Consider the following 24,832-nt stretch of genomic DNA (forward strand, 5'->3'; position numbering starts at 1 on the left):
TCAATGATGTAGATCTAACACGTTGGCGGTCGCTTCTCTCGTGTGGGATCGGTAAGGGGGAAGTGCTAGCGGATTGAAGTACACCATAGAGATGTGATTGGTCTCTGATACAGTACACGAACTTAGCCTTGTGGAATCTCACACACAGGATAAAGAACAAGCTTATTCTCTCAAGAACACTTAAAGAGAAAAAGTAAGAAAATTCAGTATTTCATTGATAATCAAAGGTGAAAAATCGAACAACTGCTGCAGGGGGACTTTATAAGAGTCCTTCAGCTAGCCCTAAGGCCGAAAATAAATGGAAAATAATGCAACAAAGGAAATCAAATAAAATCAAACACAAAACCATTGTTTTTGGAAAGTAAATAAACTAATAAAAGAAAATGCTAAAGTAGACTTGATCTCTCTTGATGAGCAAGTCTTCTAGCCGTTGTTGGGGTTGGTGGGACCTACAAGGATCGAAAATATTGAATAAGACTTACCTGGATGCGATCTAGGTCCAATAGACGTTCCTTGAACCACTTCTTGTACTACTCGATGAACTACTTCAGGGTTCTTGTCTTGTATTGGCTTGTTGGTTTGTTTACTGAAGTAGGGGTCTTCCTGGAGTTCCTCTAGAGTATCTTGATCAGCCTCTTGATTCTCGTTCATGTCCTCTATGTCTTGGTCTTGATCTTCACTATATTGATCGGAGGTGTAGCTTGTATCACACGTCTCTTGCAGATCCAATGTCTTCTCTTGGATTCTTGAGGTTCCTTGACCTGCCAAAAGAGGTTTCATACATGGGGAACTGGTCTGATCAAGGCTCATTTGGGTGAAGGCTTCAGCAAGCTCTTCCTCGGTAATGTGATCATGTCCATTATGGTGGCATGATGGTGGTACAAACCAGTTGACGTCCTTCAGCTCTAGGGAGCTTACAATGTCTTCAACGGCTAAGTTAAACCTTGTCCTTAGCTATTTAGCCTTTGATCGTGTCATAGGGCCTTTTCGTACTTCGGGTACAGGATGTGGTACAAGATCTGGTTTAACGGTTTGGTTTGTAGGATCGATGTCCGCATCATTCCCTCCCTCTTCAGAAGGTTTTGTCCTCAAAACTGAATATCCTGAATCATAAGCAGACAAGTCAGCTACATTAAAAGTGTGAGAAATTTTTACCTTATTTGGTAGCTCCAAACGGTAGGCATTTTCATTGATCTTCTCAAGACCTTTAAATGGACCGTCGCCTCTTGGTGATAACTTAGAAGCTCGTTGTGTTGGAAATCTCTCAGGCCTCATATGCAACCAGACCCAATCTCCCGGTTTGAACAACATCTCTTTTCTTCCCCGATCAGCCTTGCGTTTGTTGTCGACATTCTTCTTTTCCAAATTTGTTTTGGCTTTGTCATGCAACTTCTTGATGATTTCTCCTCTTCTTAGCCCATCTTGGCAAACCTGAACTATCTGAGGCAAGGGTGTTAAATCTAATGGAGACAAAGGGTTAATTCCATAGACTATCTCAAAAGGAGATAGTTTTGTAGTCGAATGGACAACACGATTATAAGCAAACTCAATAAAAGGAATGCAATCAACCCATGTTGCCATATTTTTACCAAGAGTGGCTTTAAGTAAAGTAGAGAGAGTTCGGTTTACCACTTCAGTTTGTCCATCCGTTTGGGGATGACAAGTTGTAGAGAATAGAAGCTTGGTACCTAACTTTCTCCAAAGTGTCTTCCAAAAGTGACTCAAGAACTTGGTGTCACGATCAGAGACTATTGTCCTTGGAATTCCATGGAGGCGCACCACTTCCTTGAAGAACAAATTTGCGGTTTGAGTCGCATCATTGGTCTTGTCACACGGGATGAAGTGTGCCATCTTGGAGAACCGGTCCACAACAATAAAGATTGAATCCTTGTGTTTAATCTTTGGCAATCCTAAGACAAAGTCCATAGAAATATCTACCCAAGGGGCGTTAGGAATAGGTAATGGTAAGTAAAGACTATGAGGATGTAACCTGGATTTTGCTTTGTGACAAACAATGCATCGAGCACAAAATCTCTCAACGTCTTTCTTGAGATGGGGCCAAAAGAAGTGTTCCATTACCACGGCCAAGGTTTTGTCGACACCAAAGTGACCCATCAAACCTCCACCATGTGCTTCAGTGAGTATCAAGTCTCGCATGGAACCTTGAGGAATACACAACCGCTTGTCTCTAAATAGAAACCCATCCTGCAAGTAGAATGCTTGGTATGCTCCTTTGCCATACTCCTTGTAGCACTCTCCAAATTCTGGGTCATCTTTGTAAAACTCTTTGATATGCTCAAATCCCATTACTTTAGCCTCCTTAGTAGCTATGAGAGCATATCTTCTTGACAAAGCATCAACAACCACATTCTCTTTGCCCTTCTTATACTTTATCACATATGGGAACGTCTCAGTGAACTCCAACCACTTTTCATGTCTCCTCTTAAGTGAAGTCTGACCCTTGAGATGCTTGAGGGTTTCATGATCGGTGTGAATGATGAATTCCTTGGATAACAAGTAATGTTGCCACGTTTCTAGTGCTCGAACTAAGGCATAAAGCTCCTTGTCATAGGTCGGATAGTTCAACGTAGCTCCACTCAACTTCTCACTGAAGAAAGCCACGGGTCTTTTTCTCTGATGTAGTACAGCTCCAATTCCCAAGCTTGATGCATCACACTCTACTTCAGACATAACTTCAAAATCTGGGAGGGCTAAGACCGGTGCTTGTGTGAGCCTCTCTTTAAATGTGTTGAAGGACTTTTCTTGAGCTTCTCCCCATGAGAAAGGCACGTTTTTCTTGATCACGGCAGTCATTGGTGCAGCCACTGTACTAAAATCCCTGAGAAACCTCATGTAAAAGCTTTCGAGACCATGAAAGCTGCGAACGTGTCCAATCGAAGTTGGAGTAGGCCATTCTCTTATTGCCTTAATCTTCTCCTCATCCACCTGTAGGCCGTGTTTACTCACTACAAAACCTAAAATACACACTTATTAGTAGAAAAGGAGCACTTCTTTAGGTTAGCATAAAGGCCTTCCTTCCGAAGTGTTTTCAAAATTAACCCTAGATGTTTAATGTGATCAGAATGGCACTTACTGTAAATAAGTATGTCATCAAAATAAACAACAACAAATTTACCAATAAATGACCTTAGAACCTGGTTCATTAGTCGCATGAAGGTGCTTGGGGCGTTGGTTAACCCAAATGGCATGACAAGCCACTCATAGAGACCTTGCTTGGTTTTAAACGCGGTTTTCCACTCGTCTCCTTCCCTCATTCGGACCTGGTGATAGCCGCTCCTCAAGTCAATCTTGAGAAGACGGTTGCACCACTTAACTCGTCCAACATGTCGTCTAGTCTTGGAATGGGGTGTCGATACTTGATGGTGATATTGTTGATTGCTCGACAGTCTACACACATCCTCCATGTACAATCCTAATTTGGAACTAAGAGAACTGGTACCGCACACGGGCTGAGGCTCTCTCTGATGTACCCTTTATCCATTAGGTCACGCACTTGCTTCTCTAACTCCTTAGACTCCTCCGGATTCATTCGGTAAGCTGGTTTGTTTGGTAGAGGAGAACCGGGTACAAGATTAATCTGATGTTCAATGCCACGAATAGGGGGTAATCCTGGTGGTATCTCCTCTGGAAACACGTCTTTGTATTGATCTAGTACAACTTGTACTTCAGCGGGTAGTTCAAGCTCACTTGTACCTGTACTTAAACATTCTTTGAACAACATTAGTAGCACGGTGCCCTTGGCACTCATGGTTTTACAAACCTCATTGGATCTCAAATAAAGGTTAGAAGTCCTTACCTCGACCTCTTTGTTCATGTGTTTTTGCAACTCATGAACTTTAGAAGGACTTAAAGGGGCAAGGTTGAACTTACGGTCATTGTGCATGAAAGTGTAATGGTTTGTTTGACCGTCGTGAGTTGTAGCTCGGTCAAACTGCCATGGTCTTCCAAGAAGAAGATGTCCAACTCTCATTGGAACTACATCGCAAATGACTTGATCTTGGTATTTCCCAACGTTGAATGATACAGTAACTTGTTCAGCAATTTTCAGCTCGGTGTCATCGTTCAGCCACCTAAGTTTGTATGGCCTCGGGTGCTTTGTTTTCTGAAGACCTAACCTGTCCACCGTATACTTGCTAGAAACATTAGTACAAGAACCTCCATCAATAATCAAGTAACATACCTTGTTCTTGATTGTGCATCGAGTGTGGAAAATATTTTCCCTTTGAACTTTCTCCTCGGGGTTGACAAGTACAGTCAACATACGTCGGATCACAAGAAGTTCTCCTGTGTCGGGATACTCCACGTCATTCTCCGGATCAGTACGGTACTCATCTTGCTCGTCTTGAGACTCATAGTCTCCACTAGATGTGACAATCATCACCCTTTGGTTCGGACATTCTCTTGCCATGTGTCCCCTGCCTTGACATTTAAAACAAGCAATGTCACGGGTACGAGATTGACTAGTGTTAGAGAACTTACCTGGTTCGGGTTTAGAGGTTTTAGGTGCCTCATTAGCCTTGTTCTTAAACCTAGAGTCATTTTCCACGGTTTTGCTTTTGTCCATGCTCTGGCTGTTGCTTGCATTCCAAGGCATGTTGTTTCTAGTACGGTTCCTTAAAGACATCTTACGATGGATTTGCTGCTCTACTTGTACAGCCTTGTGAAGTAGTTCATGTAGGCTACTGTAGTTCGATGTCTCCACCTTTCGGGTTATACGCTCTTGCAAGCCGTCAATGAATTGAGCCATTAGGGACTCACTCGATTCTTCCAGCTCCAATGAGTTCATGAGCTTCTCAAACTCCTCAAAATACTCATCCACAGTCCTTGTTCCCTGAGATAATTTTCTAAAACGTTTTTGTAAGTCTCGTTGATAATGATCAGGTACATACCTCAACCTCAAGAGGTAATTCATGTCGAGCCAACTGCTGATGGTAGCAAACCGCTGCCTCCTTCTATCGGCTACCGTCCTATCCCACCATGACAAGGCATTGTTAGTGAGCTACGCCAATGCAAGGGCTACCTTTCGGGCTTCTCCATAGCCATAACATTGGAATATGTATCCCATACGTCTCTCCCAGTCCATGTAAACCTCCGGATTAGACTTTCCTACAAAAGTAGGAGGTATTAGTTTAACATCTCGATTTTGTTCTCGTGGTTCTACCTCTCTAGCACGGTTCCGCATCAAAGGATCTTCTCTCCGCTGATGTTGACGCCTTAATGGATCTGGTGGTGGATCATCATCATCATCCATGTCAATGGATTCGTCTTCCTCGTCGCGGACATTCCTTTGTTCTGGATCTGGTCCAACGTCAACCCTCGCTTGAGGTTGCTCCAAACGGCCTATCCTATCGCCGAGTCCTCTCAACTGCTCTGTGAGGGTTCTCATCATTTGCATCATGGCGTCTTGGGGTATATCTGCGTTTTCTCCCATAGTGAGTGTCTAGAACGGATCTGCGCTTAGAGAAAAACAACAAAGGATCAACGTACCACAGAAGTTGAAAAGGGAAATGTCAAAGAAAATAAAGGAAACTTTTTTTTTTTTTGAAATTTTAAGAATGACAAGCAATATTAGACAATAAAAGCAATGAAACAAAAGCTGAAAAGATTTTTTTTTTTTTTTTAAATGCGAGATGAACTAGTACGACAACTAATACAGAGAGTGAAACAGACGACTTAAGGAAACAAATTAAAAATATAATTTTTTTTTAAAAGTTTGTAAATAAAAGGTTAAACAAACTAGAGATAAGGCTGTTAAATAAAAGAAACTAGGATTTTTTTTTTGTTTTTTAATAAAATAAAACAAAAGCTACAAATCAAATGAAAGTAAATGGAAAAGATAAACCTGGCAAGGGAACAGCGTGAACTGTGCTCTGATACCAGATGATACAAGACTCGGTGGTGAGTCTTATACCGGGATAGAGATGATGGCTTCACAAGCTGGCGGTCGCTTCTCTCTTGTGAAGGAAAGATGGTCAATGATGTAGATCTAACACGTTGGCGGTCGCTTCTCTCGTGTGGGATCGGTAAGGGGGAAGTGCTAGCGGATTGAAGTACACCATAGAGATGTGATTGGTCTCTGATACAGTACACGAACTTAGCCTTGTGGAATCTCACACACAGGATAAAGAACAAGCTTATTCTCTCAAGAACACTTAAAGAGAAAAAGTAAGAAAATTCAGTATTTCATTGATAATCAAAGGTGAAAAATCTAACAACTGCTGCAGGGGGACTTTATAAGAGTCCTTCAGCTAGCCCTAAGGCCGAAAATAAATGCAAAATAATGCAACAAAGGAAATCAAATAAAATCAAACACAAAACCATTGTTTTTGGAAAGTAAATAAACTAATAAAAGAAAATGCTAAAGTAGACTTGATCTCTCTTGATGAGCAAGTCTTCTAGCCGTTGTTGGGGTTGGTGGGACCTGCAAGGATCGAAAATATTGAATAATACTTACCTGGATGCGATCTAGGTCCAATAGATGTTCCTTGAACCACTTCTTGTACTACTCGATGAACTACTTCACGGTTCTAGTCTTGTATTGGCTTGTTGGTTTGTTTACTGAAGTAGGGGTCTTCCTGGAGTTCCTCTAGAGTATCTTGATCAGCCTCTTGATGCTCGTTCATGTCCTCTATGTCTTGGTCTTGATCTTCACTATATTGATCGGAGGTGTAGCTTGTATCACACATCTCTTGCAGATCCAATGTCTTCTCTTGGATTCTTGAGGTTCCTTGACCTGCCAAAAGAGGTTTCATACCTGGGGAACTGGTCTGATCAAGGCTCATTTGGGTGAAGGCTTCAGCAAGCTCTTCCTCGGTAATGTGATCATGTCCATTATGGTGGCATGATGGTGGTACAGACCAGTTGACGTCCTTCAGCTCTAGGGAGCTTACAATGTCTTGAACGGCTAGGTTAAACCTTGTCCTTAGCTGTTTAGCCTTTGATCGTGTCATAGGGCCTTTTCGTACTTCTGGTACAGGATGTAGTACAAGATCTGGTTCAACGGTTTGGTTTGTAGGATCGATGTCCGCATCACAAGACCTTTTCACCCAAATTCCCCATATCATAGGACCGTATAAGATGCAACTCTAAAGAAACAAAACAGACTTAAAGAATAAACTATCAAACACCTGAATTCTAAAATACATTAAAGGAGTCATGAAGCTACAAGCAAAACCAATGGAGAGTAGGAACCTTCATGGACAATAGGATAAATCAGAACCACAAAATTACACCTGCAAGACTCTAAACATATATACATCACCTAAACCACTACCTGTTCAAATCTTATTTGATTCTAACAGTAAACAATCGATCAGAATTGTAAACCCAGACTCACACTCACACTAGATTCAAATTCTCGTAACAAAACCTAATCAAAGATGAGATGACGAACCTTTTGTGTGTGCGATCCGCCAGCCGGTTGACCTCGCTGTTCCCTTAATCCCATCATAGGAACCTTCCGCCATCGTTATCGCTGTGGGAGATAGAAGGTCTTGAGCAACGAATCGTCACATCGAGTGGAATCTCGATTGGAACCCGAAACCTCGACATATCTCTCTCATATATGAAGATCTTTCGTGTTTCAGCCAGAAAATCCAACGATTCAAGGTGAATCGGAGAATTTTCAGGGTGAAACGACAAATCGCCGATGGTTTCACCGTTTCTTTTACAGAGAAAGATATGTCGCGAAGAAAAAGAAAAAAAAATTGTTTATCCTCCTTTATATTTCCCCCCAGCCAATCAGAACTGATCACGCATCGGTTCTCATACGATTCTCAAAATCCCTCTCGTGGAACCGATTCTCCTAATTTCTAATTTCTTTTTGGGTTTTTTCTTTATTTTTGGGCCTGAAAATTCCACAAAGAATCTCTAGTGGACTTGCTCTTACTTACTAATATCCAAACTGAGTTGTCAATATACCCACAACCCAATTTTGGGACAAGGCCAAAATAATTAAACCGTTTTTTTTTTTTTACTAAATATTTTTAAACCTGTGGGCTCATAATTTACTTTTAGGATTTATTACTTTTCCATAAATTGTGTAAAAAGTTATCTATAACATCGCCTTGACGATTCAACTGGAGGCATTTACATATACATCCACATACTGTATATGGATACAAAGACATGTATGGATATCAGAATTTTATTTGAAATCATATGTTGCAACTCAACAACCGAGATGTAAATTTTAATTTTGTAACGGTTAAACAAACAAATATCGACATCTCAGCTAGAGAAATCAAATCTAATGTAAACTATATGTAAGAGAGAACAAGAAAAGCTAAAGACTTTCTGAATTTAGTGTATAGAGAAAGGTGACTCTTATAACCGGAACAAAAGGTGAGTTTTAATTTGTAGCTGTGTCTGGAAGACAAGGCAAAGTCCAAGTGGGTGCCTCCGTACGTCAAAGTTGTCCAACCCGTATTATCTCGAAAATAATCTTTCTTAAGAAAAGTTTTTGGATTCAAAAGTCCAAGCCATACCAAACAAGACAACGACGTATAAAACGATACGCGACTCATAAATTCACAAAAAAAACCTACCACCCAAGTCAAACCTATATTCCATTTTTATGAATTCGTAATTATTATGACTTTTTTTTATATAATCATTTGTATTTATATCTCTTGGGTCAATGTATCTTGTATGTAAAGCTTCATATATCTAGAAAGAAATAAAAAAAACCAGTTCCGTACGAGATAGAAAACGAAGTAAATGGACATGACATCTAGATTTTTTCATTGGTGTATGGTGGTGATTAGATTTTCGACAGTATATTATTCTACAGGTTAATTTAAGCAAATCATGGTACAAACATTAATATATAGAGCTATCCACATCTATTCAAACTGCACAAAATTTTTAATCTAATATTTTTTCTAGGGGATTTGGCCGGTTGTTAATTGGTAACTTTTAAGTGTTTTTTTTTTCTGCTTACACACACAAAAACCAATAAACGTCGAGTGACCAAATCAAACAACTTGTTACGATCGACAAACGTCATGTTCCGCTGTTTGTTTGTCGTCCCGTTAATGGTAATAATTCAGACACGCACCGTAGTAAAAAAACTGCACCCAAACAAGTAAATCTTGACTAAAAATGTCTTCTTTATTTGTCAGCCAAAAACGCTTAGGATATTGCCAAAAGACATTTTTTTTTTAAAATGGGTCACCATATCATTTTGATAATATAGAATCCAACGACCTTTATCTTTTCGCCGAACTATACACCTTTTTTTTTTTTTTTCTGTGTCCATTTGTTTGACTTTTTTTTCACACATCCACAAAGAAAAAAAAGACCATTCTTCTTCTAGTCACCCTCTCGTGCTTCTCATTAAAACACCAAACCCAAAACCAAAACTTTGTTCTCTTTCTTCTTTCCTTTGCCATATCTGTTCACATCTCTCTCTCATCTTTTATATCTTTTTCGTTTTTTTGCCTTTGTTGGTCGAAAGTTTCTATATTTCTCTCTTTTTTTCTTCTCTGCTTACAACACAATCTGCTCAAGAAGCTAAAGAAGAACGATCAAGAATCAAAACGGAGAAAACGAATCTGATTCTTAGCTAATGGGTTCTTGCTTCAGTTCTCGAGTCAAAGCCGACCTCTTCCACAGTGGTACTATCTCTCTCTCTCCAACTATTTTTGTCACAAGAAAATCTAGAATTATGCATCGCTCTGTTCTACTCATCATCACGATTCATGTGTTTTAACATACAAAGAAAAGAATGGAAATTTCCGATTTTGATTGGGCTTCAAATTTTGAAAATGGTCTGTGTGTTGTGTAGGTAAGAGCAGCGATCTGTTCGGTCTAAGTCTCTCGAGTCGGAAATCTTCATCGACTGTAGCGGCGGCTCAGAAGACGGAAGGGGAGATATTGAGTTCGACCCCTGTCAAAAGCTTCACCTTTAACGAACTCAAACTAGCCACCAGAAACTTCAGACCGGATAGTGTGATCGGAGAAGGTGGCTTCGGTTGTGTCTTTAAAGGTTGGTTAGATGAGACCACTCTTACTCCGACTAAACCTGGAACCGGTTTGGTCATCGCTGTTAAAAGGCTTAACAAAGAAGGTTTTCAAGGTCACCGTGAATGGCTGGTACAGTTTCTCAAACTTGGAGTGTTAAAGTGTGAATGTTGTTGTGTCTGATTTGTTGTGTTCTGTTGTGAATTCAGACTGAGATCAACTACTTGGGGCAAATGAGTCATCCAAATCTTGTTAAACTTATCGGTTATTGTGTAGAGGATGATCACCGTCTTCTTGTCTACGAGTTTATGCAAAAAGGAAGTCTTGAGAATCATCTATTCAGAAGTGAGTCCTATGGACCATCTTATCTTTGATGATCAATTCTATGTTTTTTGTTGTTTTTGGTATTTAGATTCTGATGAAACATGGTTTTGATGCAGGAGGTGCATATTTTAAGCCACTCCCATGGTTTCTACGGATCAAGGTTGCGCTTGATGCAGCAAAGGGGATTGCTTTTCTTCACAGCGATCCCGTCAAAGTGATATACCGAGACATTAAAGCCTCCAACATCTTACTTGATGCGGTATGTAGAGAAATACATAATTTTAAAATATAGTTAGATGTCTTCAAAGTGTTTTACACTGATGACTTTGTTTCCCTTAAACAGGACTACAACGCAAAACTTTCTGACTTTGGACTAGCTAGGGACGGTCCAATGGGTGATCTGAGCTATGTTAGTACAAGGGTCATGGGTACATATGGCTACGCTGCTCCCGAGTATATGTCATCAGGTAAATATCTACCAATCCTCATATATGAATTATGACTAGTTTGATCAAATATTCTAGAGCATATGGATAATGGTTTGAATATTTGTTTTGTCTCTCCATTTGTGTAATCCTTTTTAGGTCATTTGAATGCAAGAAGCGATGTGTACAGTTTTGGAGTTGTGCTTCTAGAGATTTTAACGGGTAAACAAGCGTTGGACCATAACAGGCCGGCTAAAGAAGAAAACCTTGTGGATTGGGCTCGACCGTACCTCACAAGCAAACGCAAGGTTCTCCTAATCGTTGACACTCGGATAGACACACAGTACCTACCTGAAGAAGCAGTGAGATTGGCCAGCATTGCGGTCCAGTGTCTCTCATTCGAACCAAAGTCGCGCCCGACCATGGACCAAGTGGTCCGTGCCTTGCAACAACTTCAGGACAACTTGGGAAAAACAAGTCAGACCGATCCTGTTAAGGATACCAAGAAACTAGGTTTAAAAACTGGTTCTAGGTCATCCGAAAAACGGTTCACGCAAAAACCTTTTGGCAGGAACCGCGTTTAAGCTTATACTTCTAAGATTCGGAAAACAGGTCAAGCTGGTAACTGAATTCCAGGATGAACATTTTTCCGGTGAGTACTTGAAACTGCGTACATATCCGTTTTGGACGGATTGAACACAGTTCTCGACAAACCGTGCATGTGGAGAATGATAATGGATGTATTACATTTTTCCGGGTACATGTCCCATACCAGAGAACATGTGTGGCCTTAGGCTTCCTTGTATGCTGTTTATATCGAGTGAAGTATATATGATGAGGTCATTTTTGCCTCTTGTGTATAACACTCTTTGTATTTTTGTTCTTTCAATTTTTTTCCCTAACCGTAATTTTGAATTCGAACTTATATATATATATGATATTAGCCCAAAATACTAGAGGTTAAACTGATACAAAGAATAGCAAAATTCCGAATTCGAGTTTTATTGGCTACTGAAATTATACACTATATAGACATTATTAAATAACGTATTGTATGGATGTAAAGTTATAACAATGGTCAATTTATATATCCCAACTAATCTTCTTAATCAAAATTTGGATTGTCATTTAAAATCCAACCTTATGACTTTTGCATCAAGTCACAAACGAAAAGCAAAACACAACCGTTTTAACACTTAATTGATGGCATAGGGTGTTTTACAAAAATACATATAAACAAACTTTGATTTGGTTTCAGTTTTAACATTTTGGTATAATTCGGTCCAAATTTCCCGGTTAACAATTACTGAAGTGCGAGTGAAGAGTTCGTGCCGGTTCTTGATTCTGCATTCGAACTGCGTGACGTTCTTTCGGCTTATCCGCTTTGTGAGCAAAAAAACTATAATCGAACTTGAAGAGAGAGTTGCAGAGAGGTTTTAGCCGCAGAAGAAAAGGGTTTACTTTACTCTTGTCTTCTTCCAAGTTCCAACTTCTGAGTGAGTGATCGAATTCGAAGCTATGATGACGACAACAACCAATACCATGGCTATGCTCCAAAACGTAGTCTTCTCTGTTCCCATCTCTCGTATGGTAGTGCGGCGTCACTCCTTCGCTACCGCCTTCGCCGCTGCCGCCACAACCGTCGTACCGTCTCCTAAACTGGCCTCAGCCAAACCGGCACGTACTCCACACATTGACTCGCAGGTTCTCCTCGGAATGACGGAGCCTGAGCTTCAACAGCTCGCTATCAACCTTGGTCAAGTAAAGATCCGATTTTTTTTTTCAATTTAAGAATGATTCGGGTTTGATTTAGTCGATAAAGTTCTGATTTTTCCGGTGGGAATTTTGCAGGAAGGATACAGAGGGAAGCAGCTCCATCATCTTATTTACAAGAGGAAAGCTAGTAAAGTTGAAGACTTTAGCAATTGTGAGCAAATTCTCACCAAGTTCAAGTTCTATGCTTTCTGAATATTTCATCTTTCTTGACATTAACCAATCTTCAATTTGATGCTTTAAAGTGCCTCAAACGTTTCGTAAAGAACTTGTGGATGGTGGATTTAAAGTAGGAAGATCACCCATTTACCAAACTGTTACCGCAACTGATGGTACCATTAAGGTAACTTTGTGTGTCAATGTTTGAGATTTTTTCTTGCTTAAGTTGTGTTTGATTAGTGCTTAAGGTTTCCAGTGTTTTGCTTTTATCTTATAGTTGTTGCTAAAGCTTGAAGATAACCTATTGGTCGAAACTGTTGGTATACCTGTTCAAGAAGAAGAGAAGGGCATAACGCGCCTCACTGCCTGTGTCTCTTCCCAGGTGGATTTGACTTTCTTATTGTTGGAGATTTTTACTTTTTGGCTTTGCCTAATTGAGTTTTAATACTGATGTCTTTAAGTTTTCTGCTTTAGGTTGGATGTCCTCTGCGTTGCTCCTTTTGTGCCACGGGAAAAGGAGGGTTTTCAAGAAATCTTCAGCGGCATGAGATTATTGAGCAGGTTTGCTTCTATATTACCTCTTGTTTTCTGCAGTTTATGGATTATGTGAATTGAAATATGTTCAAAAGAATCTTATTTGGAATGATGATCAAAAAGAGAGTATGGTTACAGATTTATGAATTTGTGGTTTAGTTCCAAGATAAAACACTTAGGCTCAGATCTTAAGTAGAATACCTTATGCAATGAAAAAGACTATTAATCTGATCCTAGATGTTTCATCATAGAGAGGCGTAAGTGTTTAGAAACAGATGTTTGTTCTCACTTGAGAGACCCGGGAGAAGAACTCTTCGTAAAAAATGTAAATGTGGCTTGTGTTTACAAGTGTAATTTTTAAATCTCTAGGTGTTGGCTATTGAGGACGTGTTTAAGCATAGGGTGACAAATGTGGTTTTCATGGGAATGGGTGAGCCGATGTTGAACCTAAAGTCAGTGCTTGATGCTCATCGTTGTATGAACAAGGTAAGCCATTTTCCATTTTGACATGATTCTGTGTAGATATAATTGAAGTTTCTCTGCACAAATATATGATTTATTTCTCTGCATAATTGTTAAACAATAAGACATAGCACTCACTTGACAGCAGTATGCTTTTCATTTACTTAGGACATTGAAATCGGGCAACGAATGATTACAATATCAACAGTAGGTGTTCCGAACACAATCAAGAAGCTTGCCTCACATAAGCTTCAGTCGACCTTAGCTGTCAGGTGCGTCCCCACTTTCTGTCTTTGTTCATGTGTTGGTCAAAAACTAGAATGATCTTTTCTAGTTTACTCAGCTTTCTTAGGTCAAGATACCACAAACATATCATGAAATCTTAATTTCTAAACATGTACCATATGCTCTGGATCGGTCACGTATTAATGATTTTCATGTTTTCATATTATTTACTTACTCTCGAGTTGTTCTTTTGGCGAATCAGCTTACATGCGCCAAATCAGAGTCTCCGGGAGAAAATTGTACCAAGTGCTAAGGCTTATCCGCTGGAAGCAATTATGAAGGATTGTCGTGATTACTTCCAGGAAACAAATAGACGTGTCTCCTTCGAATATGCCCTTCTAGGTGTGTGAGACGTGCAATGAAACCAATTTTCTGTTTTGTCTCCCACGTTACATCACCTAATATAAGTTTAAAAATGATGATGCAGCTGGTGTCAATGACAAAGTTGAGCATGCGGTGGAACTTGCAGAGCTACTCCGTGAATGGGGTAAAACTTATCACGTAAATTTGATACCTTACAACCCGATAGAAGGATCAGAGTACAAGCGACCTTACAAGAAAGCGGTATGTTACTAACCATTAAGCCTACGCATTTGTATTTTTTGGTGTTTGAATTCAGAACCTCATTGAAAAATACAAATAAAAGTTCCTTAAATCGCTTCTTTAAACCAAATGTACAGGTCCTAGCGTTTGCAGCTGCATTGGAGTCGCGTAAGATAACTGCCAGCGTCAGGCAAACAAGAGGACTTGATGCAAGTGCTGCTTGTGGTCAGCTGAGGAATAAGTTTCAGAAAAACCCTGTAATTGCTGAGACGGATAGTCAAGAATCTCAGCCAGATGCAGAAGCTGTCGCGTGTTGATGTCCTCGATTGCACAAATCTCTGGTTTTGCGATGAGATGGCTCTATTCAACTTTGTTTTGAAAAGTAGACAGGCATGACTAGATGACGAAAAAGTAAAATTTGACTTTAAAGGTTTGGTCGGTCACTACAGCTGGGGATGAGGAGATTGAAGCACGTTTGAGAACTGACGACTCTTGACATGAGTTTTATATATGTTTTTGGCCTATATGTTTGTGATGTGATGTTTGGGTTATTATAATTGTGACGAGGAAGCCAATTTAATAGTGTTATCGAGTGAATGATATTAACAGATCAAATCCATACAAACTTTAAATACATGAGCTGAATTATCATATTCTCCTTAACACGCATATAATGTCGATCAAGGGAGTGTATTGATAAGTTTTCGAATGGGTAATATATAACTTATATAATTGATTGGAAAGTGAAACCAGAACACAAATAAAATTGCAAGACAAATGTTAAAAATCACTATAAAAACCAAAATTACAAAACAAATGTATTAGAAAATACAATAAAAAATTACAATTTTTTTTGCATATCCTAAAATATATGATATAAGATATTCCGCGAAAGCATAAATAATTTTATCAGCAACTAAGAACAACACATTTATTTAAAACTTATTCCTGCAAAATAGATCTAAAATTTATAGATCTATTTTGCATATCCTGGAATATGTTCAATGTATTATCTAGTTTTTATTTAGAAGAAAAAACCATTACTTTATCTTGGGTTTAGAATCCGCTATGTTGGACTTAAAATCCGCTATGTTGGACTTAGAATCCACTATGTTGGATTTAGAATCCGCTATGTTGGACTTAGAATGGTGAATGGTTAGATGTAAGTAAACGAAAAATTCGTTTGGAGAGAAAAATCACAACAAAACCTTGTTGGTTCATCTTGGAAAGAGATCTCAATATTCCGATGACACCAAAAACAATCGGGACGGACAGGACGAAAGAGACACACGGCTGGTGAAAATTGGGCCCCAACATGGAAAATAAGACCATGAACCTATAAGACAAAGACCATGTTTTAGATGGCGCTCGGCTCAGTAAACAAAAGAAAAGAAGTAGATGAAGTACCTTTCTATAAGACAAGACCATGACTCGATCTAAACGGCGGGATCTGATCTTAGAACTCATCTCTGATTTTGTGTCAAGATGGAGTTACAGTTCGTACTGGCAGAGCTAGACGGCGCTCAAGTAAACTCTTTTGTGTATCTGACGTCAGGCTTTGCCGTTTTAGGTTTAGGTTTATGAGAGGTCGAGAGTTGGGTTTATATAGTCCCAAGATAAGGTTTCCCTGTTGGATACCCTTTTTTTTTTTTAATGTAAATTGTACAAAAGCCTTTTTCGATGCTACTGTCCTCAAGCAGATGATGCCGACAGAGACATCATTCTCCTAAGTCAAGACTCACGAAAAAGATGAGGTAAAGCGCAACCAAATAGTAGCCATGCTCTGAAACCTATGTGAAGGAGAACCAGAAATGAGAGGCTGAGGCATCAGAGGCTCAAGAGAGTCGATGAACAACACCAACCAAGGCATCGAATCATCCACAAAGCCAAAGAAAGCCCCCCGAATCAAACTCCAACACACGAAATCGACACGAACGGAGTGGACAGAAGCTTCAAGCGTGTGGCAGTAAGCTGTCCTCAAAGCAAACAAACCGACACATAGAAACCCTTACCTCCGGCAGACACGAGCCGAAACACGGCGGTTAGACTAAGATAGATCTTGGAAAAAGAATCCGAGCAAAGTGTACACGCTACACCACGACATAGCCAAGGGTAGCACACTCGACCGCCGGACACACCAGGAAGAAGGCGACCTGAAAACAGATCTACAAACACAGTTTGCTCTGCCGATTGAGATGCGAGACGCGAGGACCGGAAATCAGAGCCTCCACCTTGATCCACCGCCGTCTACAAGCAATGGAGGCAGAGACATGAGATTTTAGCCACCGAAAACGGCCGTCGTGCACGGCGGACCTTCGACACTCGCCACGAGAAAACAGAGCCGAATCAATTCACTGGCGTCTTCAAGTGCAGGGATGGTTTTGGACCAAGTATCCTAGAGCCATCTCACGGTGCCGGTCGTAACCGGACATCGGAGAGGCAAGATGCGGCGGATTAGGGTTGTCGCAGGAAATTTCTTCGAGAAAGAAAACTTGGGTGCACGTCAGAAAACATTGTTTTTAGAATATTCTGTATGATAAATACGTGTGTGTCCAGTGTTATATTTAGCTACGTAACTGTTTGTAGTGAATTGGACAATAACACCTAAAGCCAAACTCCAAAGTCCAAAGCATTTCAAAAAAATAGTAAATCCAGATATATTTTTTTAACTAATTAAGTTCTAACTTGGAAATAAAGGATCTAGTGAGTTGACAGACACGATCATGAAGCTTTCCTAATTAGGTGAAACATGTATTGTAAAGATTGGTCTTTCTTTATTTGCTGGATAATAATAAATTAATAACCGGTGGTAACTGGTTAGTGTGGTTAATGTGAAATTCCATATCATTTTAATCATGTCATTTATTTTTCATCCTCGATGCTCCACCATTACTCTAGGATTGCATCTTCGTCTTAGCTAGATCAATTGTTTGTTTTATTAAATTTTTATTTGGGTTATAGTACGATTCTAAATCCATGATTCGGTGGCATTGGTTTCTAAGCTCAGAGATTCTGATTTGAATTTTACCTTTGATTTGATGCCGTTCAAATGCTTGTTTGATTCCATTTGTCATGAGATTTTTTTCTAATGTTTTATCTTCCCGAAACGAAACATGTTCGACTACCAGATTCAAATGTAACTATTCTTTATAAGAAAACACAACTTAATAAGCCACAAATATTAATATAATCGATATGTAGCCTAATGATCGAACTGCAAGAGTAACAGAAGTACATAGCGACGAAACTGGTTATTTGATTGAGCAGTGAAAGGTATATAAATAATGTACAAAGAAAAGAAGAAGAAATTTTGCTTTTAATAATGAAACTTCATACAACATAAGACTCGGCCAAAAGACCAGTACAATGATAAGAGAAAATTACAAGTGAAGAACTCATGTATTGATCTCCTAGACACACTCACATAAACATCTTAGCTTAGGCATCTTCTTTCTTGCAAAATCACTTGTCTTTTGTAATTTCCTTTATCACAACCATGTATCTTACTCTTTTGCATATCCTAGAATATGTCTACTACTAGAAAGATGATCAGAATCCATCTCACTCTTTTGGATATGCTCATATACGCCCACTATCTCAATGATATATCAAGATCCATCTTACTCTTTTGCGTATACTTGAATATCAATATAGGATTTGATGACCTATGTTTCTACCATTCGATCAACTAAATCTACAACTTTTTGATATGGTAAAGACTAAAACATAGATCTATATCCCATTTCTACCATCTGATCAACTCAAACTATCCCACATAAATCTTCCATTTGAGATAAAATCCATAAAACCAAGTGTTTCAAGCTAATGGTGCTAAAAAACAAACAAAATTTCATCATCTCAAAAAGTGACTTTCTCAATATATATAGATTATGGATAGTTTGAGTATCACCATTCGCTTGGAGAGAAAAATCACAAAGCCATGTCGTCTCAACTTGAAAACAGCCGTATGTATTCCAATGAAACCAAAAACAGAGAGGTTGAGACGAGACACCGTATCATCGAAGATATTGTCATTAAACCAACTAGTCAATCTTAATCTCATATCTAGTCCCAACCTAGCGCTACTGGCTACTCAAAGGAAGAATTAGCTGTAAAGTACCTTAAGGTGTGACAGGATGCTGAATCAATCTAACAGTAGAGATCTTCGAACCCCATCAGTGTAACAACAGATTCAGACCTCTGAATCCAACACAACTTTTTTGTTTCACCAAAGTGGCTCTTTGCTCGATCTCTTTTTAAGGAATGAGTTTGCAGAGCTTGGCGGCGCTTGCCGATTATGTTTTTTTTTGTTGTTGATGTCAGTGTCACAACTATAGGTTTAGGTTTCTGAAGTCCTAATGAGTGACGTGGGTGGGTTTATATATTAAAACGTTTCCGTCATACTACATTTTTTTTTTAATCCAAAAAATGTGAGTGATCTTATAATTTTCCGAAAAATATATATATATATATATATATATATATATATCATATGTGTAGTTTTAAGCATGAAATTTTGAATGTAAGTCATGTATAGTTTTTTTTTTTGGCAATCACATAATGTAAATTTGAGAAATAACAAGATTGTTAATCACAGATTTACAATTATTACTAGTAACAGTCTATTGATCTGATCGTAAACGTCTTATCATAGAGAGGCATAAGTGTTAAGAAACAGATGTTTGTTCCCACTTGAGAGACCCCGGAGAAGAATTCTTAGTAAAAAATGTAAATGTGGCTTTTGTTTACAAGTGTAATTTTAAATGTCTAGGTGTTGGCTATTGAAGACGTGTTCAAGCATAGGGTGACAAATGTGGTTTTCATGGGAATGGGTGAGCCGATGTTGAACCTAAAGTCAGTGCTTGATGCTCATCTTTGTATGAACAAGGTAAGCCATTCTTGCATTTTGACATTGTTCTGTGTAGATATAATTGAAGTTCTTGCTAAGTATCTAGGCACTGTAAATTAATTGGCAAGTCAACAAAAAGACTTGACCGTTAAAAAATCATGTTGCTGTGCACAAGTATATGATTTTATTTCTCTGCATAATTGTAAAACAATAAGACATAGCACTCACTTGACAGCAGTATGCTTTTCATTTACTTAGGACATTGAAATCGGGCAACGAATGATTACAATATCAGCAGTAGGTGTTCCAAACACAATCAAGAGACTTGCCTCTCATAAGCTTCAGTCGACCTTAGCTGTCAGGTGCGTCCTCACTTTCTGGTTTTATTCATGTGATTCATGTGTTGGTCAAAAACTAAAATGATATTTTCTACTTTACTCAGCATTCTTAGGTCAACATACCTCAAACATATCATCAATTCTTAATTTCTAATCATGTAACATATGCTCTGTGATCGGTCACATCTTAATGATATTAGTGTTTTCATATTATTTACTTTCTCTTGAGCTGTTCTTTTGGTGAATCAGCTTACATGCGCCAAATCAGAGTCTCCAGGAGAAAATTGTACCAAGTGCCAAGGCTTATCCGCTAGAAGCAATTATGAAGGATTGTCGTGATTACTTCCAAGAAACAAATAGACGAGTCTCCTTCGAATATGCCCTTCTAGGTGTGTGAGACTTGCAGTAAACAATTTTTTTCTGTTTTGTCTCCCACATTATATTACCTAATATAAGTTTTAAAATTGATATGATGCAGCTGGTGTCAATGACAAAGTTGAGCATGCGGTGGAACTCGCAGAGCTACCCCGTGAATGGGGTAAAACTTATCACGTTAACTTGATACCTTACAACCCGATAGAAGGATCAGAGTACAAGCGACCTTACAAGAAAGCGGTATGTTACTAAACCATTAAGCTCAAGCATTCGGTTTTTGCTATTTGAATTTAGAACCTCATTAAATAAATACAAATAAAAGTTCCTTAAATAGCTTATGTTAAACCAAATGTGCAGGTCCTAGCGTTTGCAGCTGCATTGGAGTCACGTAAGATAACTGCCAGCGTCAGGCAAACAAGAGGACTTGATGCAAGTGCTGCTTGTGGTCAGCTGAGGAATAAGTTTCAGAAAAGCCCTGTAATTGCTGTGACGGATAGTCAGCCAGATGCAGAAGCTGTCGCGTCTTGATGACCTGGATTGCACAAATCTCTGGTTTTGCCATTAGATGGCTCTGTTCAACTTTGTTTTGAAAAGTAGACAGGCATGACTCAATGACGGAAAAGTGAAAGTTGTCTTTAAAGGTTTGGTCGGTCATTACAGCTGGGGATGAGGAGATTGAAGCGCACGTTTGAGAACCGACGACTTTGACATTAGTTTTATATGTCTTGGCCTATACGTTTGTGATGTGATGTATACTTTGGTTTATTATAATTGTGACGAGGAAGCCAAATTAATAATGTTATCCAGTGAATGATATTAACAGATATCAGCTACATACACATTTTAAATACATGACATGAATTATCATTTTTTCTCCTTAACACGAATATAATGACCATCAAGGGAGTATGATTCTTGATAAGTTTTGGAACGGGTAAAATATATAACTTGTCTAATTGATTGGAAGGTGAAACCAGAAGCAATGATAAACATAAATTATGCAAGACAAATGTTAAAAATCATTATAAAAACCAGAAGCAATGATAAACATAAATTAAATTGCAAGACAAATGTTAAAAATCATTATAAAAACAAAAATTACAAAACAAATGTTTAAGTTACAATTTTCTTTTTGCATATACTGAAATATAATTATTACAAAGACTCGACGGATCTACACCAGAGATATTAATGTGAAACATGCGATTAATAAGGGATGGTGAAAACTCAAACATCTTACTCCAGATGTAGATTTGCATTAAAGTGACTGATATAAGTAATTGTATCAGCAATTATTCCCCCACATAACTAGAAAAACGCATTTATTTAAAAATTATTCCTATAAAATTTATAGATCTATTTTGCATATCCTGAAATATGTTCATTTCTTTTTCTAAATTATATTTAGAACAAAAAACCATTACGATATGTTGAACTTAGAATCCACTATGTTGGACTTAGAATCCGCTATGTTAGACTTAGAATGGTAAATGGTTAGATGTAAGTAAATGGAAAATTCGCTTGGAGAGAAAAATCACAACAAAACCTTGTTGGTTCATCTTGGAAAGGGATCTCAATACTCCGATGAGACCAAAAACAATCGGGACGGACAGGACAAAAGAGATACACGGCTGGTGAAAATTGGGCCCCAACATGGAAAATAAGACCATGAACCTATAAGACAAAGACCATGTTTTAGATGGCGCTCGGCTCAGTAAACAAAAGAAAATAAGTAGATGAAAGTACCTTTCTATAAGACAAGACCATGACTCGATCTAACGGCGGGATCTGATCTTAGAACTCATCTCTGCTTTTGTGTCAAAATGGAGTTACAGATCGTACTTGCAGATCTAGACGGCGCTCAAGTTTTAATTTGTCTATTTGACGTCAGGCTTTGCCGTTTTAGGTTTATGTTTGTTGTGGGAGGTCGAGAGTTGGGTTTATATAGTCCCAAGGTAAGGTTTCCTTGTGGATACCTTAATTTTTTTTTATATGTAAATAGTACAAATGCCTTTTTTGATGAAACTGATGTACTGTATTTTTATATCATTTAAAGTTGGATATATTTTGTAAAAGCTGTTTGCTTATGTATATTTTTATAATTGGAAAAAATATATTGATTCTTGACTTTTTAGAAGTAAATATTTGAAAGTTATGCATACAATATATCTTGAGAATATCTATGTTTATAAAAAGAAAAGTATATCAAGAAAAAAGGAAACAAGTTAATATTTATATAACTGGTAAAATAATATTTTGACTATTAATTTTTTCAGAAGAATGAAACTTTGAAAAGAATATCTATATTTATATAAAAGGTAATATATATCAAGAAAAAAGGAAAAAAATAATCTTTTTTGTTTTGTAATTTATTCTTTATTTGAATAACTCTTTCTTGGTTTCTCCGCTTCTCTCAATTTGAAAGGAGTAACTTTATATTTTATAAAACAAAATATTCATATTAGTTTGTTCGTAACAGATGCTAGAATCCATACATTTCACTTTTTATCATATACAATATAATTTATTTACCATATACAAAATATAACACTTTTTACCATATACAATATATAACGGATGCTAAAATCCATACATTTGGACTTTTTACCATATGTGTGTGTCCAGTGTTATATTTAGCTAAACTCCAAAATCCAAAGCATTTCAAAATAATAGTAAATCCAGATATTAATTTTTTAACTAGATGTTCTAACTCGGAAATAAAGGATCTAGTGAGTTGACACAATCATGAAGCTTTCCTAATTAGGTGAAACATATATTGTAAAGATTGGTCTTTCTTTATTTGCTGGATAATAACCGGTGGTCACTGGTTAGTGTGGTTAATGTGAAATTCCATATCATTTTAATCCTGAGTAATTTATTTTTCGTCCTCCATGCTCCACCATTACTTTAGGATTGCATCTTCGTCTTAGATAGATCAATTTTGTTTGTTTTATTGAATTTTTATTTGGGTTATAGTATGATTCTAAATCCATGATTCGGTGGCATTGGTTTCTAAGCTCAGAGATTCTAATTTGATTTTTACCTTTGATGCCGTTCAAATGCTTGTTTGATTCCATTTGACATGAGATTTTTTTCAAATGTTTTATCTTCCCGAAACGAAACATGTTAGACTATCAGATTCAAATGTACCTATTCTTTCTAAGAAAACACAACTTAATAAGCCACAAACGTTAATATAATCGATATGTAGCCTAGTGATCGAACTGCAAGAATATCAGAAGTACATACCCGATTATTTGATTCGGCAGTGGTATAAATACCCGATTATCAGAAGTACATACCAGAGGTATAAATAATGAACAAAACAAAAAAAAATGAAGAAATTTTGCTATTTATAATGAAACTTCAAAGAACATAAGACTCGGCCAAAAGACAGTACAATGAAAGAGAAAATTACAAGTAAAGAACTCATGTATATGATCTCCTATACACAATAACATACACATCTTAAATTCCCCATCTTCCTTCAACGTATTTGCTTCAAGTCTTGCAAAATCACTTGTCTTTTGTAATTTCTTCATCACAACCACAACCATGTATCTTACACTTTTGCATATCCTCGAATATGTCCACTATCTTAATATCAAGATCCATCTTACTCTTTTGCATATACTCGAATACCTATATAGGATTTGGTGATCTATGTTTCTACCATTCCATCAACTAAATCTACAATTTTTTGATATGGTAAAGACTAAAACATAGATCTATATCCCATTTCTACCATCTGATCAACTCCAACTATCCCACATAAATCTTCCATTTGAGATAAAATCCACAAAACCAAGTGTTTCAATCTAATGGTGCTAAAAAACAAACAAAGCTTCATCATCTCAAAACTTGACTTTCTCAAGATATATAGATTATGGATAGTTTGAGTATCACCATTCGCTTGGAGAGAAAAATCACAAAGCCATGACGTTTCAACTTGAAAACAGCCGTATGTATTCCAATGAAACCAAAAACAGAGAGGTTGAGACGAGACACCGTATCATCGAAGATATTGTCATTAAACCAACTAGTCAATCTTAATCTCATATCTAGTCCCAACCTAGCTCTACTGGCTACTCAAAGGAAGAATTAGCTGTAAAGTACCTTAAGGTGTGACAGGATGTCGAATCAATCTAACAGCAGAGATCTTCGAACCCCATTAGTCTAACAGCAGATTCAGACCTCTGAATCAAACACAACTTTTTTGTTTCACCAAAGTGGCTCTTTTCTGGAAATCTTGTAAGGAATGAGCTTGCAGAGCTTGGCGGCGCTTGCCGCTTATGTTTTTATTCTCTCTGTTTTTTCTTTTTGACGTCACGACTAGGTTTAGGTTTATGACGTCCTTAATGAGTGACTTGGGTCGGTTTATATATTAAAACGTTTCCGTATACATTTTTGTTTTTTTTTGTTTCTTTTATCCAAAAATGTGAATGATCTTATAATTTTTCCAAAAAAAAAAAAATTGTGTGTGGAGTTTTAAGCTTGAAATTTTAAATTCAAGTCATGTATAGTTTTTTTTTTTTTTTCTTTTTGCAACCACATAATGTAAATTTGAGAAATAACAACATTGTTAATCACAATCATTATTACTAACAGTTTTGGCTGAGAATAATCTCTACGGTGATGGGGTTCACGTCATACACACCTCTAATAAAACTGTGTTTCTAATTATAGTGGAAGTCTGTTGTGTGTTCTATATGTCACTGATCTAATCCGCCGTTGTTCCGGCGAGTCTCATGTGACTTACATTATCCTTACTTAACAAACTC

At 37.8% G+C, this 24,832-nt stretch overlaps 4 protein-coding genes, 1 long non-coding RNA gene and 1 pseudogene across 7 annotated transcripts; 4 read left to right on the top strand and 2 right to left on the bottom strand.

Annotated features, from left to right (window-relative positions):
* Nucleotides 1-3,433: 3,433 nt before the first annotated feature.
* LOC147942968 (uncharacterized) lies at nucleotides 3,434-4,933 on the bottom strand. The gene has a single exon (XM_087456249.1). It carries the CDS (start codon nucleotides 4,931-4,933, stop codon nucleotides 3,434-3,436), a length of 1,500 nt encoding a protein of 499 aa, XP_087312375.1.
* A 4,256-nt stretch (nucleotides 4,934-9,189) lies between these two features.
* Nucleotides 9,190-11,684, top strand: LOC104792790 (serine/threonine-protein kinase BIK1). The gene is made up of 6 exons (XM_010519015.3): nucleotides 9,190-9,638; nucleotides 9,809-10,116; nucleotides 10,194-10,329; nucleotides 10,425-10,567; nucleotides 10,652-10,775; nucleotides 10,893-11,684. The coding sequence occupies exons 1-6, from the start codon at nucleotides 9,590-9,592 to the stop codon at nucleotides 11,315-11,317; spliced, it is 1,185 nt and encodes a 394-aa protein (XP_010517317.1). The 5' UTR covers nucleotides 9,190-9,589; the 3' UTR covers nucleotides 11,318-11,684.
* Nucleotides 11,685-12,085: 401 nt separating this feature from the next.
* LOC104792794 (uncharacterized) lies at nucleotides 12,086-15,123 on the top strand. Its single transcript, XM_087453903.1, has 10 exons — nucleotides 12,086-12,494; nucleotides 12,585-12,660; nucleotides 12,752-12,849; nucleotides 12,943-13,047; nucleotides 13,140-13,226; nucleotides 13,569-13,685; nucleotides 13,830-13,933; nucleotides 14,149-14,288; nucleotides 14,374-14,510; nucleotides 14,627-15,123. The coding sequence occupies exons 1-10, from the start codon at nucleotides 12,252-12,254 to the stop codon at nucleotides 14,804-14,806; spliced, it is 1,287 nt and encodes a 428-aa protein (XP_087310029.1). The 5' UTR covers nucleotides 12,086-12,251; the 3' UTR covers nucleotides 14,807-15,123.
* A 132-nt stretch (nucleotides 15,124-15,255) lies between these two features.
* Nucleotides 15,256-17,043, bottom strand: LOC147942969 (uncharacterized). Its single transcript, XR_015559445.1, has 2 exons — nucleotides 15,897-17,043; nucleotides 15,256-15,825 (listed from the first exon to the last, which is right to left on the bottom strand). It is a non-coding gene; the product is annotated as an uncharacterized LOC147942969 (long non-coding RNA).
* Nucleotides 17,044-19,248: 2,205 nt separating this feature from the next.
* LOC147942970 (uncharacterized) lies at nucleotides 19,249-20,873 on the top strand. Of its 2 annotated transcripts, none has more exons than XM_087453904.1 (5): nucleotides 19,249-19,377; nucleotides 19,597-19,700; nucleotides 19,926-20,065; nucleotides 20,155-20,291; nucleotides 20,409-20,873. In XM_087453904.1, the coding sequence occupies exons 1-5, from the start codon at nucleotides 19,312-19,314 to the stop codon at nucleotides 20,577-20,579; spliced, it is 618 nt and encodes a 205-aa protein (XP_087310030.1). In that variant the 5' UTR covers nucleotides 19,249-19,311; the 3' UTR covers nucleotides 20,580-20,873. The 2 variants fall into 2 exon arrangements, with proteins under 2 accessions (XP_087310030.1, XP_087310031.1); XM_087453905.1 differs by having other exon boundaries at nucleotides 19,375-19,512.
* Nucleotides 20,874-23,271: 2,398 nt separating this feature from the next.
* Nucleotides 23,272-24,179, top strand: LOC147942971 (uncharacterized; annotated as a pseudogene). Its single transcript, XR_015560453.1, has 3 exons — nucleotides 23,272-23,859; nucleotides 23,927-24,012; nucleotides 24,117-24,179. The product of XR_015560453.1 is annotated as an uncharacterized LOC147942971 (transcript).
* The last annotated feature ends 653 nt before the right edge of the window (nucleotides 24,180-24,832 follow it).

This window comes from Camelina sativa, chromosome 6 (genome assembly GCF_030686135.1).
Source record: "Camelina sativa cultivar CO46 ecotype springtype chromosome 6, ASM3068613v1".
In the NCBI taxonomy this organism is placed as follows: domain Eukaryota; kingdom Viridiplantae; phylum Streptophyta; class Magnoliopsida; order Brassicales; family Brassicaceae; genus Camelina; species Camelina sativa.

What these genes read in the sequence shown, in the direction of transcription:
- LOC104792790 (XM_010519015.3), top strand. Translation starts at nt 9,590, where the DNA reads ATGGGTTCTTGCTTCAGTTCTCGAGTCAAAGCCGACCTCTTCCACAGT. An exon ending in AAGGTCACCGTGAATGGCTG is followed by an intron (nt 10,117 to 10,193) that starts GTACAGTTTCTC and finishes TTGTGAATTCAG; the next exon opens with ACTGAGATCAACTACTTGGG. An exon ending in CCAACATCTTACTTGATGCG is followed by an intron (nt 10,568 to 10,651) that starts GTATGTAGAGAA and finishes TCCCTTAAACAG; the next exon opens with GACTACAACGCAAAACTTTC.
- LOC147942968 (XM_087456249.1), bottom strand. Translation starts at nt 4,933, where the DNA reads ATGAATTACCTCTTGAGGTTGAGGTATGTACCTGATCATTATCAACGA.
- LOC104792794 (XM_087453903.1), top strand. Translation starts at nt 12,252, where the DNA reads ATGATGACGACAACAACCAATACCATGGCTATGCTCCAAAACGTAGTC. An exon ending in CTCATCGTTGTATGAACAAG is followed by an intron (nt 13,686 to 13,829) that starts GTAAGCCATTTT and finishes TCATTTACTTAG; the next exon opens with GACATTGAAATCGGGCAACG. An exon ending in CTTCGAATATGCCCTTCTAG is followed by an intron (nt 14,289 to 14,373) that starts GTGTGTGAGACG and finishes ATGATGATGCAG; the next exon opens with CTGGTGTCAATGACAAAGTT.
- LOC147942970 (XM_087453904.1), top strand. Translation starts at nt 19,312, where the DNA reads ATGGGAATGGGTGAGCCGATGTTGAACCTAAAGTCAGTGCTTGATGCT. An exon ending in CTCATCTTTGTATGAACAAG is followed by an intron (nt 19,378 to 19,596) that starts GTAAGCCATTCT and finishes TCATTTACTTAG; the next exon opens with GACATTGAAATCGGGCAACG. An exon ending in AGCGACCTTACAAGAAAGCG is followed by an intron (nt 20,292 to 20,408) that starts GTATGTTACTAA and finishes CCAAATGTGCAG; the next exon opens with GTCCTAGCGTTTGCAGCTGC.